General features: G+C 37.5%; 1 protein-coding gene across 5 annotated transcripts in view; it reads right to left on the reverse strand.

The window, feature by feature from the left end:
* lima1a (LIM domain and actin binding 1a) overlaps positions 1-12,114 on the reverse strand; it is a 30,904-nt gene extending 18,790 nt beyond the window's left edge. Inside the window, exons 1-3 of one of the 5 annotated variants that reach the window (XM_042408143.1) lie at positions 11,954-12,114; positions 3,962-4,140; positions 1,510-1,555 (exon numbers count right to left, since the gene is read on the reverse strand). In XM_042408143.1, coding sequence (XP_042264077.1) covers positions 1,510-1,555; positions 3,962-4,086 — 171 coding nt within the window. In that variant the 5' untranslated portion in view covers positions 4,087-4,140; positions 11,954-12,114. The other 4 variants (XM_042408138.1, XM_042408142.1, XM_042408139.1 and 1 more) reach the window with 4 other exon arrangements.
* Positions 12,115-14,336: the final 2,222 nt, after the last annotated feature.

The following is a 14,336-nucleotide window of genomic DNA, read 5'->3' on the forward strand; positions in this document are numbered from 1 at the left end:
ATGAGAAAAAGGTAAAAAAGGAGAGAGAGAGAGAGAGAGAGAGAGAGAGTGCTAGAAACCTGAACGGTGGGCTTTTCAGAACTTTTCACAAAGAGCTACACAGCGACTAAACCTGCGTAAATAAGAATCTTCTGAAAAGCCTTTTTGACTCGTAATTATATCTGATGTTTATTTTAAGGGATTGGATCTGGCAGCAACACCTTTATCTGCCTCTCTTGTCTCGTGTCCCTTTTTTTTTTTTTTTTTTTTTACTTCTTCTACCGAGAGAGGATCATAGAAGCTACAGAATATTCATGAGTGATGAAGAAAAGCCTGTGATGTATAAGGAATCAACATAAAAAGACACAATATCTTCATTAAAGAAAATGTGTGGCCAAAATGTGCTTCATTATCAATGCTTTTATGTTCTTATCATGTAAAGCACTTTGAGCTGCATTTCTTGTATGAAAGGTGCTATACAAATAAAGTTATTATTATTATTAAAAACAACCAGGAAGTAACTGATGGCACAAAAAAAGAAGGAAAATGTTAAACCATCTATCAGAATACACTGTTTTCTGCTCCTACAACGTTTTATTTTATTTTTTGACTGTCTTCAAAATAGTTTTCTGTCTGTTCTGTTAGTTATTGCGTTCAAATTGTTGACACCTGTAAACGATGATCACTTTCATTGTCTTTTGATGACACGCCTGTGGTTGCCCGGGGTTACAGCCAATGGCTTTCCACTTAGATCAGCTGATGAGACATCAGGTGAGACGTAAATATAATGTGATGTTTTCTAAGTGTTTTTCGTGCCTGAAGAGGATTTTATCTATCAGAAAGTCAAAGTGAAGTCTTCAAATAGCTTATTTTGTCTGATAACAGTCCAGAATCTAAAAGATATTCAGTTGACTGTCACAAAAGTTATAGTAAAATATTTACAGATTCATTTTCTGTCAATCAAACAAACAGTTATAGTCTAATTTCACTGCTTTTTTCTCTCAGTCTTTACCCGACATTGAAACTTCATCACTTCAATACATCCGTATGTTTGAGCTCCAATCTGATATGAAATATGTGAGTAGACAACACAACTTTAGCAACAAAGGCCATCAATGGGAGGTCGGTTGTGGGCATGTGTGAACGATCTGACATCATCAGAAGGAGGAAGTAGAGGTAACGTTGCAAATGGAGCGTTCAGAGCGGGTTGAAGCCCTGACTTTTACACACGCTCAAATCAAGTTTCAGAACTTTGAACATGTTAAACAACCGACATCATAACAGAAAAGAAAAATGCAAAAAGGATGATATGTCTCCTTTAACATAAAAATGTAATGAAGTCATTTGGCTGTGAAAGGATCAATCCCCTGAGCGGCACCAAAACATCCAGAAGCAGCAGCAGCTGTGTTTAACTGCAACATGTGGATCTACAGGTGTGGCAGCACAGCTGTTAATGTGCAACAGTGTGAGAGCAGCAGCATGTGGTGTGTGAGCAGACGAGACATATTTCACATCGAGTCTGGTACCTACCTTTTTCTTATTCTCTGCATTTCCCTCCTCTGCTGCCATCTGGTACCTGAGGACGAGTTGGGGGACAGACGGTGAACGAGAGACATTTATAGTCGCACAATCATCATAAACTGTGACACAGTAAGAAGCAGAAGCATCTGGTCTTGCCCTACCCCGCTGTACACACTCTGGAAATAACCATCAAATGTCCCTGATCCTCTCCAAAAACATTAGATGACATTATGTGTTGCATAAACCTGGATAAAAAAAAAAATCTTCAGCCCACAGAGGAGACACAGGAGGGATTTTAGCGGATTCAGCATTTTGTCCACATTGGCTTTAAAACTACGGAAGATTTAATTAACGTTGCATGAAAAGGTCGTTTCACAATAAGAAATGGCTACATTAACTGTCATTTAACATGTGTTTTTCATTTAATTATGACATAATACATTCGACATTGTATTAATTGCTATTATAATAAATATAACATGACATGAAAATATGTATTACATTATACTGTAATCAGCCTTTTTTGATATTAGCAACACTATCAGTGTCAAACAAACATTCATGTCCTCCTCAGGATGAACTGTAATAACTCTGACTTTTCCTCATCATCATCATCATCATCATGCAAATATGCTTAACTAAGATGGTAAACATGGTAAACATTATACCTGATAAACATCAGCATTGTTACTGTGAGCATGTTAGCATGCTAACATTAGCATTTAGCTCAAAGTGCAGCCTCAAAGAGCCACTACCATTGACTCTTGTTCCGGATATAAGATGGACTTCTTTGCATATTATATTTACTTAATTTGTTTATTTTATTATTATTATATTATTTTAGAGAGAGAAGCAGAGTTCAGACACGCCACCAAACTGGAATAAACTCCCAGAAAGCTTGAGGTCTGCTGCTACTCTCAACTGTTTTAAATCAGGGTTCGCTGCTGCCTTTCATTAAATCAAATTTGGGGCTGTTTATTCATATATCGCACGGCAGCTGCACTGAATCAGAAACAGGTTCATTGTCAAGTAGGATTGCACAAAAAAGGAATTTCCCATGGTGTTGTGGTGCATAACAATCAAAAAAACAGAAGTTAGGAGAAAAATACAACTACCAGAAAAGACAAATGATATAAATATATGAATAAAATGTATAATTCAAGAATAAAATATATTCTAAGTGAAAAGAGCTGGTGAAATGTACAAAATATTGACCAGAATGTAATGGGCAAATGTAAAATTGCAAATAATGATGTGTAATGAGTGATGAGTTATTTCTATTTACCCTTAAATTCTTATGTAAATGTGTTGTTATGTAATGTCTTATGTTTCCTTTACATTTTGTCTTCATGCCTTTTATGTTTTATGTAAAACACTTTGAATTAACATGTTCCTGAACTATACAAAAAAAACTTGCCTTATTTGATGCAATTATATTCTTATTGAAAAGGCCAAACGTCATGTCTTTCTTACAGTACAACTGTAAACATTTGATGGATTAACATTTCCTATTAAGCAGCTGCTAATCAACTAAAAGGCAGCTGTGCATCAGTGAAATATTTCAGTAAAGTCTTAAGATCTAAATACTGTTTTAAAAGTTTTCCACTCCTAATGAACTCCATCAAAAACAAGTAACCAACTGCAAAACATTTGTCCTGAATATGTTTTTAGTTTAAAAAGAGATACACTCCCAATTTTGGATGTACCCATTTTTCCTACTGTAGGTACTTTAAATGCAAGTTGCTATGAACAACAGTGTTGTAACATCTGTAAATCCAAGATTATTATTCTTGGGGAAACATAAATAGATGTTTGGAATGAAAATATTGAACATCTGCTCAAAATCTTATATGAAAAATATCAGTTTTCGGTTCTCCAAAACATTTAAAGGGATGTTCGCTTCACTTCCTTGACAGAGCCAGATGATGATGATGTCCTCACCATCTGTCAAACTTACTCTCATCACTATGAGACAATAATGAAAGTACTGGTGAGCTGTTACAGTTGTACACCGCATTCCTCAACCCACAGGCACAGAGCTGTACTAACTCCTGCTGGTCATATGGAGTAAATGCAGAGAGGAAACATCCTAACATGCGGCCGCCGTCTCAACTCACAGTTGAGCAACCTGATATGTTGCGCTTAAAAGGGTGAAGGGGGGAAACCCTGGATGTTAGTGCACTTCCATAAAAGGAATTCACCTTAGTTTTATACTCACTAATACGTCTGTGAGAGAAATGACACAAGTGGAGTTACTGGTCAGAGCTGACGATGTGATAAAAATCACAATTTTACAGAAAAGAGGAAACTGAAAACAGCTGAGTGGTAAGAAAGTGTGTCAAGGCCTCGTTCCTGATCAGAGACAGAAGAGAAAAAAAAACAAAAAAACAAGACAGCTGAGTGGCTGCTGGTGAATTATTAAACTCACGGTCGAAGCCAGAGGCAGAGAGAAGTGACTTACTTAGAGAAGCGCTCTGCGATGGCGTTGTTTTTACCCCTGGCGGTGACGATGGACATCTCCTTGGCGGTGACCCTCAGCGACTGGGATGCCCACTGCCTGCGGGTGAACGGAGCGACGGAGGCCATCTTTGCTGTGCGATCGATCTGATTGTCACCTTTCCAGGAACACAAGTCGTAACTCTGAGAAACGGGAAGAAACAATAAAAAAAACAAGAAGAAAAAAAAGATGTTTAGCCGAATAAAAAGAAAACAGGCGAATAAGCTCTTGCTTCTACTTCCTTATCTTCTGCATTTCTGCTGCTCAGTTTGTCTGAGCAGAAAGAAAACACCCTTCCTGTGCATTTAAATTTTCTATAAACACCCTTCTCTCTGCTAAATAAAATGCCTTTGCTTCATACATCTTCCACGTCAAAAGGCTTTAGATCAGATCAGAGATGCCAGTTCTGCTTTTATATCAGCACAAAACCTCACCCATAAATCAATATATTTAGTCAGACCACACATTTGACAGCGTGTTACCACTGCAGCCCCAGACAGTCAATAGAGTGCATCACACAGCCATTGACCATCTGTTCCCTGTGTGACACCACTCTAACTGAGCCTTCGGGGCGACTAGCAGCAGACAAGACAACTGATACGCCTGCATCACACAAAAGCGCTGTTGTATACACACACACACACTTTCACAACACACACACACACAGATACAAGTCTCTACCTGTTCGCCTCTTCTGCAACTCTGCAGCCTCGAGGCTGAAGCAAGCAGACACACGCGGCGGCACCGTCAGCTCGCTGTAAATAACTGTCATCTGTGAGTTATACACGCTCTGGCTGAATTAAACAATGAGGCCGGTGACGGCAGAGCCTCCCGGCCCTCGACTCATCAGCTCGACGCCGTCCAGCAGGTGGGCTATTGTGGGATGTTGCCTAATTAGGACTGGCTCATTAATTTCTACAGCCATGAGAATTTTTAGGAACTGTGACTCTCGAGTTGAGAAAGTTCTCTAATGCAGCGGTCAAAGAGTCCCACAATGACAAAAAAACCTCAATTACAAGTTAAAGTCCTGCATTTAAAGTATCAAAAGTAAGTAATTATAAAAATTAGCCCCATTTAGAGTATGTCATATTTACAGGTAAGCATCTTTTTAATCTAATCAAGGGTTTAGTGGATTAAGCGATTAGTTGTTTAGTTGTTAGTTGTCATTTTCGAACCAAACTTGATTCTCTGGTTCCAGTTTCTCCTTTGTGAGGATTTGCTGCTTTCTTCTGTTTTATATCACTGTGAAAGGAAAATCTTTGGGTTGTAGACTGTTGGTCGGACAAAACAAGACATTTTAAAGATGTCGTCTTGGCCTCTGGTAAAATGTGATGGATATGTTTCACTGTTTTCTGACATTTTATAAACCAAATTATTAATCGAGAAAGAAATTGTCAGATTAATTGAAAATAATCGTTAGTTGCAGCCCTACTTAGTTTAACAACTTATACTGTTGGGTTTATACAAGGTTGCAGCTGACAATCGTCTTAATTATCAATTAATCTGTCGCTTATTTTCTCGATCAATCAATTTCGGTCTATAAAATGTTGATCACTGTTTCCCAAAGTCCAAGATGCAACCTTAAAGGTCTTGTTTTGTCCCGACCAACAGTCCACAAACCAAAGCTGGAATGACAAAGAAATGACTCAAAATGCTTGATTATTATAATAGATATGACTAATCGAGTAACCGTTGCAGCCGCAGGTTCATAGACAGACAGGTGACAAATTAAAAAAGGAGAAAACATGCTGATGCTTCCCTACGGGACCGGAGGGCTCACTGAATGTTTTGATGTGTATGAAAGAGATGTGAATCATGTGCTGTGGCCTCCGCATCTCAAACACAACTGAACACCAGTTGGATATTTCAACAATGTGTCAGACAACACCGCCATCGTCAAAAACACCCAAATATGGGGATATGTTTTGTGAGAATAGTTTCCATCCCTCCAGCAGAGTTCAGAGATATGACAATATGACAAGATGGATTAAAGCTGTGTCAGCAGCTGGTGAAGGCAAAACACCTTCCTGGACTGACACACTTGGTTTTACACTTAATCTGTCGCCAATAATGCATATTTTTATAAATTTATCAAATGTTGTACGTATAAAACATTTATCTGCAAAGTAACTAGTATCTATAGCTGTCAAATAAATGACGTGAAGTAAAAAGTACAGTAATTCCTCCAGAAACGCAGTAGTACAGTAGCAAGTATAAAGTAGCATAAAATGTAAATACTTTAGTACAGTTTTGAGGAGCTTATTTAAGAATTGCACTTAAATAAACTGAATGAACTGAATTATTCCACTTCTGTTCTTATCTGGTGATTCAAGGCCAAACGTTTGGTTATTTTCACTATCGATTTGTTTAGTTTATAAAATGTCAGCCCGTTGCGAAACTGTGAGTGTTCATTCAACTTCAAAATTATTTATTTTGTCTGACTAAAAGCCAAAAGCTCAAAGATTACAAAAAAAAGAAGAAGAGAAAAGCAGCAAATCCTCACATTATCAAAGCCGTAGCAAGAGAATAATCTGCATTTCTTTCTTTGATTATTTGACAAACAGAAGCTAAATATTAAAAAAAGTGACATTATCACTGTGCTCAGGTCAGGATCACTAAACTCTCCTACCAGATCAAACACCAGTGAAGAAGGATGAGCAGCGACAGACTGTGTCCGGGCGACACTTCAGGTCAGCTCTGTCAGGAGATTTAGATTACAAACAAAGCAGCATGTAAAACTGATGCAAAGCTGGGTTTTAAAGTCCAGTGTCAAAGGCAAAAAAAAAAAAAAAAAAAAAGAGTCCAGGATTACCAAACAGCCTGCAACACATCCTGAGGTTAAAACAAGAAAAAGAAGAAGAAGAAGAGGAGGAGGAGGTGCCTTGAGGGTTTAATTTCACTTTTTAAAACATCAAAAGAATTCATGAGTGATTCAAACTTCAAACAGAAACACACGGTAAAGAAGCTCAAAGTTTCAAACAGCTTAACTGGACATTTTTCCTACATTTTAAAGTCTAAAAACTGAAGAAAAACAACTTCAGCTTCTTCAATTATTTTAAATATAACAACACCTACCTGCTACTATCTGCTGTTTTACACTCTTCTGTGTTTCAGTTGTGCACTACCAGCGTTATTTCCTCCTCTTTTCACTCCCCGGCCGCTTCCACAAGTGCTTTTGAGTCGACAGGGAAGTAGGAGGAGTCGCACCGCTCCTATTTGACTCCTCTCAGCCAATAACGAAGCAGCATTCACCTCCACCTGACAGGTACAAGCTCCCCCCACCTCCTCCTCCTCCTCAGTGACTACAAAGGCACCTGAAGGTATGTGTGATGACTATCCTGAGGGTAATGAACAACATGGTAGAAGAGGAGATAGAGGAGGAGGAGGAGGAGGGGGAGGAGGAGGGGGAGGAGAGGGGGAATCCCACGCTGGATTCCTGGAAGCTGAGCTGACTCCTGGCTGCCCACTTTCTCACAATGTCAAAGGTTTAGAGGATGTGACTCATTCACAATCCTGGCTGACTCCTCTGAAAGCAGGAGGGGGGAGGAGAGGAGATGTTGCTTCGAGATAAAAAGGTTTTTTTTTTTTTTTTTGAAAAGAGAAAGAAAAAAATAACCTCTGAAGTAGAGCCGCAACGATTAGCTGATTAATTGATTCGTTGCTATTAAAACAATCACCGTCGTTCTTAAAAGAGGAAATTCTCTGATTCCAGCTTCTCAGATGTGAATAATTTCTGGTTTCTTTAGTTTTCTGTGACATTAAACTGAATATCTTCAGGGTCTGGACTGTTAGTCGAGACAAAACTAGACATTTGACATTATTTTCTGAACTTTCGAACAAAACAACCAATCAATTAATTGAGAAAATAATCAGATTGTCTCATTTCATTCCTAAAAAGGAGATGAAGTGTCGTCTAATACACACCTGGTGGACAGCTGCACATGACGACTGATTTGTAAATTTACTTTATTTTTCCTTCTTAGTGCTTTAAAACATTGATCATGAGCGACTATTGAACATTTTCACATGAAATATTGACTTGATATGTTATATATGATATTAGACTGTTTACTTAATTTCCTTATTAGCAATAGATTTCATTTCATTATCTTCATTAGTAGCAATAATAATAATAATAATAATAATAATAATACATTTTATCTGTATGGCACCTTTCATACATGAAACGCAGCTCAAGATAGTTCACATAAGGTCGAAAACAAACAATAAAAATGAAATATAGCCTAATAAAACTGATTAAACTACAGACTTGAGAATCATTAAACTATACGATCTGTTTGTCTTCAAGATTATGAAGATACTTTCAGTTTTGAGATGAGACTTTGTCTGGTTCTCATCTTCTATTTAGAACTTATTGTTTATGGAAACAACAACAACAGAGTTTTGGTTTTTAGTTCGGTTGCTGTTCCCTTCTTGTTAAGTTTCGCAACACACACTTTCACCCACAACTTGGATTGTTGAAATAACACTTCAAGAAACATTTAGAACCAGTAAAGTGATTTTACTTGTAGTATTTTTACTACAAAGCTGCCACTAATGATTATTTTCATTATCGATTAATCTGCTGACTATTTTTTCAATCAATCAATTAATTGTTTGGTCTATAAAGCTTCAAAACATACTTAAAAATGTCAATCATGGTTTCCAGAGTCATGATAATGTCTTCATGTTGTCTTGTTTTATCTGACCGACAGTCCTCAGTCAACACTTTACTATAATTGAAGATAACAAAGAGCAGCAAGAACCGTGAAATATTTGACATTTCTGCCAGAAAAATCACATAAACTATTAATATCTTATCAAAAACAGTTTCCGAGTCATTTCCTAATCATTTCACTGTCCTCACAGTACAGATTCGTCCTCTTTACTACATTTTGAGCTGGTACGCCAACACTGAGGCCCTCTGGGATAACTGGATTCCAGCTTCATGGTGGCCCTTAGAGACTTTCAGCTCCATCAGCGTCACATCTCCAACAGTGAGTCCGTCTAATCCCAAACACATGACGGCTGTGGAGAGAGCGGATGGCCTTATCTCACCTCAGAAATTCCCAACAATGGCGCTCAGGATTCCAGAGAATTTCATGTTAAGGGCTAAAGTTAGTTTCATTTTCACTTGCAGTATTTCAGATGGTCTTAGGGGGGTTTTTTTTTTTAGACATGTCTCTGTTTCTCTTTTTTCTCAAATGTCAGTACTTAAGCCGAGGAGGAAGAGCATGTAGAGTGTAGAGAAGTGGTTTCAGATATCCAGTCTCACTCTGATGAACTGTCTTAACCGCAGAGCACATGTAGCGTCCTGGTTTGTACATGTAACATCTGCCTCTTGCATGTTAAATACAACAGTTGGCCTTTAAATCTGTCTAATCGCAACATCTTGTAATATAGAATATAATTTTGTCAGTTTATTTAATAGTTGTAATGTGTACATATTTGTGTTATTTTCACATTTTTACACTGTCATCTTAGATTTCATATTTAATACTTGGCTAGACAGTATCCAAGGTAACGATGCAGCTATAAAGCCCGTCACCGTGGGAACAAGTCAGACCGGGCTTGTATCCCCCAGCTGTTAAATGGAAACCTGTAAATAATAATGTAAAGCTGATCTGAGAGACAATTAATTACTAATTATAAATATATTGACAGAGTGATTATCTATGTGAACTGATTCATCTGTATCAATAGTGTCTTTGTGTAATCTGTAATATAGTGAGTTTTTGATCCTGGTCAAATTTAGACCGTCGGCCCTGTAATTTGTCATTTAATGGTTATTAAGCTTCATCACAGAAATCATTTATTAGTATTGTAAGTTTCCTTTGATTATGATTTTATTTATATTAAATTGTTTTAGTGAGACCGGGCTTGTATCCCCCAGATCCTGAAGTGCTTGTAAGCAATAAACAGTCATCGTTGAATCGACATCGGAGCGTCTGGGTGTCTTCATTGGAGTCAACAGTAACTGTCAGCTGTTAGTCCATCATCATCATCATCATCATCATCATCATCACAACACAACGCAGAGACTATCAGCGATATAAAAGAATTATAAACTGTGAGGTTATTATAGTCCCCCGTGACACACACACTTCATAGTCCATTACCTCCTTTATCCTGTACGACCCTGCTACATGTAGGCTATACTGTATAAAGTCATTCTGCTGCTACAGGTCACACAATAAAACTACAAAGATAAACACACACACACATGCCGCGTACTCATTCACGCTCCTCAGATATGAAATCATCAGCACAGATCAGCGTTTGTGTTGTGACTCAGTAGAAATGACGAGTCCTGTGTTTTATTCATGAGCATTCATGTGCTAAAAACACAAAAACCTGTTTCAGAGCTCAGATAAACTGCTGCTCGCCTCCATCGCGTTTAAAACAAACACTCAAAAAGATACTGACTACTGGCATTTCCTCACAAATATGTAACCGGCCAATCTTATCTAGTAATCTGTCCAGTGCGGCTCTTGCTTGCTGTTTACTCTGATTACTGGAAAACTTCCTCCTGTTTTATCAGTAAAGTTTATTTTTATATTCTGTGGGTTCTGGGTTGAAATTAAAAGGTAAAAAGGAGTCGCAGGTTTAGACAAAGTAAACATGAGGCAGGAAGATTACCGTCATGTTTGTAAAAGAGACTTTTGTAAAAACCCCGGTTCATGTTGTAACATCTACAAGCTGGGATATGATTTAAAAGGGGGATTCCTTACTGGTTTTATTGGTAAAAATGTTACAGTCCAACAGTCCAAAACCCAAAGATAAATCAGTTTAATCACGTATGACACAAAAAAAAGCTTAAAATAATCACATCTCAGAGGCTGCAAACAATAAATATTTGGCATTTTTCCTTAAAAATGATAAAATCAGGTTACAACGATTATGGAATATTTTGTTAATTGTGTGTTTAGTTTGGTTTTTCTCCACTAAACGACTGCAGATTTGAACTTATGATGTGATGTGTTGAAAAGAAAGTTGGTATTTTGCATCTCTATGGCTGCAACTAACAATTATTTTCATTATTGATTATTCTCAATTAATCGATTAGTTATTTGGTCTAAAATATGTGAAAATGGTGAAAAATGTTGATCACTGTTTCCCAAAACCCAAGATGCAACCTATAATGTCTTGTTTTGTCCCGACCAACAGTCCATAACTTAAAGATACTCAGTTTACTGTCATAGAAAACTGAAGGAACCAGAAAATATTCACATTAAAGAAGCTGGAAGGAGAGCAATTGGGCCTTTTTTCTTTTAAAAAAAATGCCAAAAATTTTCTGTCAATCAACTGATCAATTAATCGACTAATCATTGCAGATCTGATTCCTTTTGAAGACACCAGGATGTTGACTGTATGAGGGGTCTCAAGGATCTTTTGGAGCATCCATGTGCTTATTTTCACAAACTGGGATACAGGTTTGGTGTTTGTGTCACATTTTCTCAAAACTGGGCCTTTTGTCTCTAAGAATGTACTCAAACAATCCAGAAAACTGTGAATCTGCTCCTTGCAAGTTCTCCAACTTTATGGAAGCACAAAACTAAACCACTGAAGTACCTCAGACAAAAACTGAGACACTGACCTGCTCTGCACAGGTGTTGCTGTTATTTTGTCACCTGCTATTCTGAACTTTGTCCTCACAGTTTGCCTCCTTCCTGATATGAACCTGATATTAACCAGGACCATATAAACTCACACTACAGCCAAAAATACATTTACTCTGGCAGCAATTCAGCTGTGATGAAAACAAAATCCTCTTATCAGGCTTTATTTCTTCTAAAGAAGTGAACGAACAAACAGGTCTTTAGACTCTGACAGGTACATCTCAGGTGAGGACTGACTCACGCTCTTGTCTGGACAAGACATAAATCTTCTTACCGCATTGTGCAATTCATGTTGAAGCAACTTTCTTAGTTGTATGTCATGATGACTCACACTCACCTGAGCCGACAGGTAGATTCTCAGGCACTTCAGTCATCAATCCTTCAGCTGGTGGATAGTTAGCGCAGCGACACACCAGCTAACACTAACTTTAATCAACAGCAATTAAGTTAGTGTGAGAGTTCAGCGGTATCCTTCCGCCAGGTAGCTGTTGGTGAGTAATGCGGCGTTCAAGTGATATCGGAGTTATCGTAGTTATGAGCTTCAGACTTTTAAATATCGTTCACGTCAACATCCAAGTCTCAATCTGGGATTTGTCTGAAAGCTCCTGTATATGTGACCTGGTACTTAACACAGAAGTGTCATAAAACTACAGGAATATGGATCCTTCACATCAGCCACAGACCCCCGTTCAGTGTAATTAAACCCAAATTTAATGGATATGATGTAGTTAAAATAAAAAATATATATATCTGTAGTTAAACCTTTTCCATCTTTACCTCCCATATGAAATGAACGAAACATAAACCTGAACGACTGTTTGCGGTCAGAAGGTTTATGGGGGATTTTTGCAGCTGCCTCCAATGCACCAAACACAATAAAACACTTTATTGATGCCCCGCCGGGAAATGTCAGTGTATCAGCAGCAGCAGCAGCAGTACAAGAGCACTTCTGATGAATACTGTGGGGACTTTTGGACCAGTTTTATTTCAGCTTGCTGTGTTTCCCATTAAATGTGGCCTTTGTGACTCTCTGGGTCATAATGATTTTACTCTTTCCAGCTCCGTCATACAGATTCAGGGGGAAGTTGCTGAGCCTCATCCAGCTTTCACGTTTTACATTCATACTCAGAGACAAATCTGTGGAATGATTCATATAAAGTCATGTTTAATTGGAGCTGGTAAGTGCAAAGTAACCATGACCCATAAAACCACAATGCCCAGAGTTATGGGAAATACATCTGGTTGAAATAAACAGGAATTATCCTAAATGTTTATGTCCATCACCACAACTCTTTCTATTTATATGTGTCTACAGACTACTTTGCCCAGTATGATTGTGTTGGAAGGTGTAAATAAACAAAACATTTAAATATTAAACTGTATATATTATGTATTATTGTGTGTATATAACACCTACTGCAAAAAAAACATTAAGTTATTAAAGTAAAAGATACTAAATAGTAGCTAGCTGCATAACTGAAAGTGGAAGTCATGAAACCTTTGTGCAGTAGGTAGTACTGATAGTATTGTGTGTCTGGACAACCTGCACCGTCACACATTCATTAAACTACCTAAAACTTACATATGACAGTTAGTTTTTTTTTAACCATTTTGTAATAAAATCGTAAAATGAATGATATGAAGAAATGTGGTGTAAAAGTAACTACAAACTATGTAAAAACTAACCAGCTTTGATGGGAAAACATTGCATATATCTGTGTAGTACTTTGTGTTGTACCTGTACTGTAGGTATTCTCTGTTTAATTTAAGTAGGATTTTACAGTTATTTGTAACGTCCTGTTCACAATAACACCAAAGTCACACACCTCATTCTCATGTTCAGTCAGTGTATTTTTTATAAAAACATACTTTAGTCCAACAGGTGGCAGTGTGGCCATACAGGTAAAGTTTAATGTTTACCAATCTTGCAATGTTCCTATTGTGCCACTAGATAGCAGACAACAGCAACTATATGACTATATGATTTTTCATGCATACATCTACTATATCTATCTATCTATCTATCTATCTATCTATCTATCTATCTATCTATCTATCTATCTATCTATCTATCTATCTGTGTCACCTTGCTCGCACACAGTGTTTCCACTTTTTTGTGTGTTTGATGTCTTACTAATAAACTTTTACGCAAAACTGCAAGAAAAACTACATAAATGAAATATAAATAAAAGCATCGCACATCAAAATCATATTCCCACATTTAGTGGATTGTAGATGGATGAATATGCTACAGTTGCACATTACACAGGTCAAGACATTTCCACTTTAGACAATGCATGGCTTGATTGTAATGTCATTCCAAATACCTGGCAGCCTACCTACATACTTCCATAAGTATGTGTCCTGCAGCTCCACTCTTCACTACTATATATAGTCTGTTTGGTCACTTGCTAACTTACTTTACTAACATTTACATAGAGACCAGGAACGTTTTCACAAGAATACACGATTAAATCATTATTTCAAAAGCCCAAATGTAGAGTGAAATCACTTTGCCCTCTTTAAATGAATAAAATGCTGTAAAATAAACTTGACGTATAGAGATTTGTCTGTCTCAAAGCTCTTTCTAGACGCTGTTCATCCAGGCATGAAACCACTCTGTCATCACTGCACCGAACAAGGCAACATGCTACAGGTACAAAACAACACAATGACCGCTTCACTCCTCTTTTTTCCAAATGCTGGTTTCATGTGTTTTC

Source organism: Thunnus maccoyii, chromosome 4, assembly GCF_910596095.1.
Source record: "Thunnus maccoyii chromosome 4, fThuMac1.1, whole genome shotgun sequence".
NCBI classification, from domain to species: Eukaryota; Metazoa; Chordata; class Actinopteri; order Scombriformes; family Scombridae; genus Thunnus; species Thunnus maccoyii.